Consider the following 4,408-nt stretch of genomic DNA (forward strand, 5'->3'; position numbering starts at 1 on the left):
TATGCATCTCGCAAAATCGACAAAAAATAGACTTACGACCATTCTCTGGGACGCTGGCGAGATCCGACACTATACGCAACCGCTCCGAGGTACGACCTTATACGCGGACCCTCTCAAACACGACCTTTTAGTTTTCAGGGGTCGATGTTGTTCCCCAGGTCTAATAACGCATTTCTGGATGGTTAATTTTAGGTCCATTTTTCGGTCGTGCCTTGGGTACCGCGCTCTGAGCCGTTTTCAGAGGGCTGCAGCTTCGTAACCTTGGTGGAACAAAATCCGGCGACCACGGTGGATGGTAGCTAGGCCGTCTGGGAACACCTCGGGAAAAAATGGGATTTTGTTCCAGCAAGGATAAAAATGTCCCGCCCTCCAAAGTCGGCCCAGGGCGTAAGTGGCCAAGACTTTCCGAAAAAGTGTTCCGCCATCTTTTGATATGTTGTTCCGCAGGTCTAATATCGCATTTCTGGATGGTTAATTTTCAGTACTTTTTTTAGAAAAAAATGAAAATTTTGACTAAGTTTTTTTTTCTGGCCAACTTTTTTTCTGGCCAACTTCAGGCAGGTCTCGTCGACGTGTTGTTGTTGATGCTTGGTTGATGTTTACAAACTTGGGTACTACGCCCTTTCTATTTCTTATTTTGTTTCAGGAAAACAATGACGTCCTCAGCCGACACGTCGATGTATTCTGACATGTCAGTGTCAGACATGTCAAACCTATCAATAAGCTGCAGACCTAAGAGGAAAATTAGACCTCCAAAACAAGACTTAGACCATGCTGTATTAATATCTCTTGTGGAACAGTACCCTGTCCTTTGGGATTTCGAATTTCCTGGGTACCACAATCTGGATATGCGTAATGAGGCATGGGATGAAATTGCGAAAAGATTTCATTCTACCACTGGTATTTTCTTGCACTCGCTTATTAACTTTTTCATTATTGGTGTAAAGTAAAGATATGTTGCTCATTCATTTCCTTGATTTTCAGGACAGGATTGCCTAAAGTTGTGGACGACAATTAGGAAGCACCTCTATCAAAATGAAGAAAGGCATAGGAAGGCCACTGCATCTGGATCAAAAGCCACCCGTCACAAGCCTTATGTGTATGCCAAGCAATTGTCATTTCTCAAGAAACTGCGAAATGAACAGGATGAAATAACGGAAGGGAATGGTCGTTCTGCTCTTGATCAGCACTTATCCGAACCCTTGTACACATCTTCCCCTTTGAAAACTCCAAAGCAGGAACTTCAAAGTACCCTCGTATCTTCATCAGTGCTAAATTTGTTTACTTTAGGAACATTTTCATGTATCAGGTTTTGTATGTGCCCATCTTTGACTAAATATTTTTTGTCAGCAGTCTGAACATGCACTGGGTTTTGGATCTCAGCAAATGTCTAGCATATCGCTTGTCCCTATTGCAAAGCACGCAACTCCACGGAGCCTCCGTCAAAGCACGCACAGCGGTCCGGCGCTGGCGAAACCACGCAAAGTTCTTAGGTGCTGGCGAAACCACGTATCGATGTTTTTCAAAAAATCTGAGATAACTATATATTCTGGAAGAGGGAAACGTCCTCTTTCCAACGGTATAGGTCTCAAAAATCACCCCAAAAATCGAGTTGCGTGGTTTCGCCAGCGTCGGACCGCTGTGCGTGCTTTCGCGGAGGCTCCGCGGAGTTGCGTGGTTTCGCCAGCGCCGGAGCGCCGTGCGTGCTTTGCAATAGGGACAAGCGATATGGAACCAATCAACGTTGCTGGAGAAAACTATTGTTAAAAAGGAGAAGAAAGTTGCGGCAAAGGTTAATATATGAAATGTGGTGATCTATCAATAATCCTAACCCATTTTCATTGCATGATGCATTGCTCATACATTTCTGTGGTGTACTTCCAGGTTACACCTTCACCCAAAAAAACTAAAAAGAGAGGAAATAAGGAGTTCAAGGTAATGCCAACAATCGAAGAGACAGATGATGAATGCAATGCTGATGATGTGAGTGTTTTTTTCCCTTTTTCTTTACTCTGAGCAGGAGTCATATGCATATGTGTCTGATGTATTACTGTTTGTTTCTTAGAATGGTCTTCTAAGTCCAAAAAAGGCAAGAAAAATTAAGAGGCAGAAAGAACTACTTGCTAAAAGAGAAGCCCAGACTGCTGCCATCAAAGCCCAAGTCCTCAAGGCACAATCGGAGAGACTATTGCAGCGGCAGAAAACAGCATCCGAAGAAACAGTGACAGTGAAGAGGGAGCAGGGACAATTAGAGAAGCTGCAGCATTATGCAGCATCTCAAGATGTGGATGATACATTTACATACTTTTGTATGTCTCTGGTTGATCCATTGAGGGCATTACCTCTGAACATCTCTAAAGGGCTCCGGGTATCAATTTTAAAACAAATCTTTGAGGCAGCAGAGGATAAAGAGGACCAAGCACGGGATTGTGTGACATTCAGAAAGTCTTGGGCTAAGATAACAGAAGAAATGCAGGTATGGTACCTAAATTTGAATTGTTCACACACCACCATTCTATTTTTATGTTTCTTTATATCATAGAAGTTTACTCTTATGATATTTAATTTGCAGTATGAAATTGAATCCTGCCTTAATGGCCCTGATGACCTGAAAATCATCCGAAAAGAGTACACAAACGATTTGAGGCTGTTGGATCTAAAAACTCTCCGACCTGGAGTATGGATCACTGACACGGTACTTGACTATTTCTTTTTCTTGTCTTATTGTTGTTCTCTGAGGTGCTCTGAGGTATTTCTGTTTCTTATTTCTGTTTCTTTTCCCAGGTCATCAACCAGTACTTCAGACTTGTGGCTGCTGAGTGCCAAACAATGTACCCGTTCAGCACCCATTTCCTTACAAAATTGGCTGGGATCAAAAATGAGGAAGATCAAAGTCACTTGAAGTGGACCAATTCAGTGAGTACTGCTCAATAGCTGTTCCATGTATCAGTCTCTGATAAGAGAATCTAATCTAATATTATTTTGTGATTTATCCTATTAATTGCTGATATTGCTTTCATTCCAGGTTGATATTTTCTCATTTGAAAAGCTTCTTATCCCCATTCATACCAACCAAGGAACTCATTGGGTCTTGTTAGTGGTAGACATAATGTCTGCCTCTTTGAGATACTACGACAGCATGAATGAAGAAAATGACTTGTACCCACAAGTAAGCTCTATTGGGGCATGTTTTTATTAAATTTTTTTACTGTTTTTTCATTCCCTTTTTGTTTAATTTGTAGCTCATTCGGGAGTATCTGAATCTCGAATACAAAACCAAGCAAGGTGTAGAATTGAACTGTGCTTGGCCTGTTGAACAAATGAAGGTAATTTTTTATTCATATTTTCCTATTGCCCCAGAACTTTCATCTTGTTCATTTTATTCTTTTCTTTTTCATGCAGGTTACACCCCAGTTGAATGGGTCTGACTGTGGGATTTTCGTTTGCCTTTTCGGGGAGTAAGAAGCGCGCAATGTCCCTGTAGATTTCACTCAAAGTGATATGCTGTTCTTGAGGAAACGTATAATGTATAGTCTTCTCAGTGGAAGAATTGCATAATTATTTCGGCTATTTTGCGTGTATGTGAGAAAGAATGCAAAAGCGAGTTCTGAATGGTGATATATAGTCCTCTTTCTATGTCATTTGTCCTATCTGTGATGCAATTGCTTTCAAGTGCAATACAGCCTGTAAATATAATAATATTGCATTAATGTTTTTAATATCTGTGAAATGTTTATATGGTTGTTAATTTTGTATGTGCGTCCCTGTGATTTAGAACTTGATTTACTTTACCTATGATATTTTTTGGTCTGCATGGTTGACATGCAAATTTTAAAATAATATATATCTATATTATACTTTTACTATGTCCACTTTACTCAAAGTTGTGTGCTCTGGATAAACATTGATAGTAAAGTCTTCTCAGTGGAGAATTAATTCTCCTAATTTGCCTAATTCATTGTGTGTTTTTCTATTTTAAGTATTTATTGACTGAGCAGAGGTTGTGAGATAAGAAATGTATGTACTAATTTGTTGATTTTGATTTTCCATACAATTGTTCTACTTGACCTTAGTTGATTTATTTTGTGTGCTTATAAGGCTATGTTAAATTTTAAATAATACAAATAGACTTCTCAATATTTTATGAAATGCTTTTTATTGAATTGCAAGGAACCCATTCACAATGTTTTACAGGATATAAACGTAGGCTCATGGAGTGAGAACTGTATTGATCTTATAATAAAAAATAAGGCAATGGAAGGGTCACACAACTTTTACAATTAGAGAAGAAAAAATTCTAACGCTAACGCGTTAATCGGCCCCTGAAGTTTTAACGAACAATCGTATGCACACGAAGAAATAATCATTTAATTAATCACTTCAATAGATTCAGCGTTGAAAATTAGAA

At 39.4% G+C, this 4,408-nt stretch overlaps 1 protein-coding gene across 1 annotated transcript; it reads left to right on the forward strand.

Annotated features, from left to right (window-relative positions):
• Window positions 1-653: 653 nt before the first annotated feature.
• Window positions 654-3,462, forward strand: LOC113216186 (uncharacterized). The gene is made up of 9 exons (XM_052275732.1): window positions 654-900; window positions 985-1,256; window positions 1,885-1,983; window positions 2,066-2,476; window positions 2,573-2,695; window positions 2,785-2,916; window positions 3,026-3,169; window positions 3,243-3,326; window positions 3,403-3,462. The coding sequence occupies exons 1-9, from the start codon at window positions 654-656 to the stop codon at window positions 3,460-3,462; spliced, it is 1,572 nt and encodes a 523-aa protein (XP_052131692.1).
• The last annotated feature ends 946 nt before the right edge of the window (window positions 3,463-4,408 follow it).

Source organism: Frankliniella occidentalis, unplaced genomic scaffold (assembly GCF_000697945.3).
Source record: "Frankliniella occidentalis isolate FOCC.00 unplaced genomic scaffold, Focc_3.1 Scaffold833, whole genome shotgun sequence".
Lineage (NCBI taxonomy): Eukaryota > Metazoa > Arthropoda > Insecta > Thysanoptera > Thripidae > Frankliniella > Frankliniella occidentalis.

What these genes read in the sequence shown, in the direction of transcription:
- LOC113216186 (XM_052275732.1), top strand. Translation starts at nt 654, where the DNA reads ATGACGTCCTCAGCCGACACGTCGATGTATTCTGACATGTCAGTGTCA. An exon ending in AAGATTTCATTCTACCACTG is followed by an intron (nt 901 to 984) that starts GTATTTTCTTGC and finishes CTTGATTTTCAG; the next exon opens with GACAGGATTGCCTAAAGTTG. An exon ending in AAAATGACTTGTACCCACAA is followed by an intron (nt 3,170 to 3,242) that starts GTAAGCTCTATT and finishes TTTAATTTGTAG; the next exon opens with CTCATTCGGGAGTATCTGAA.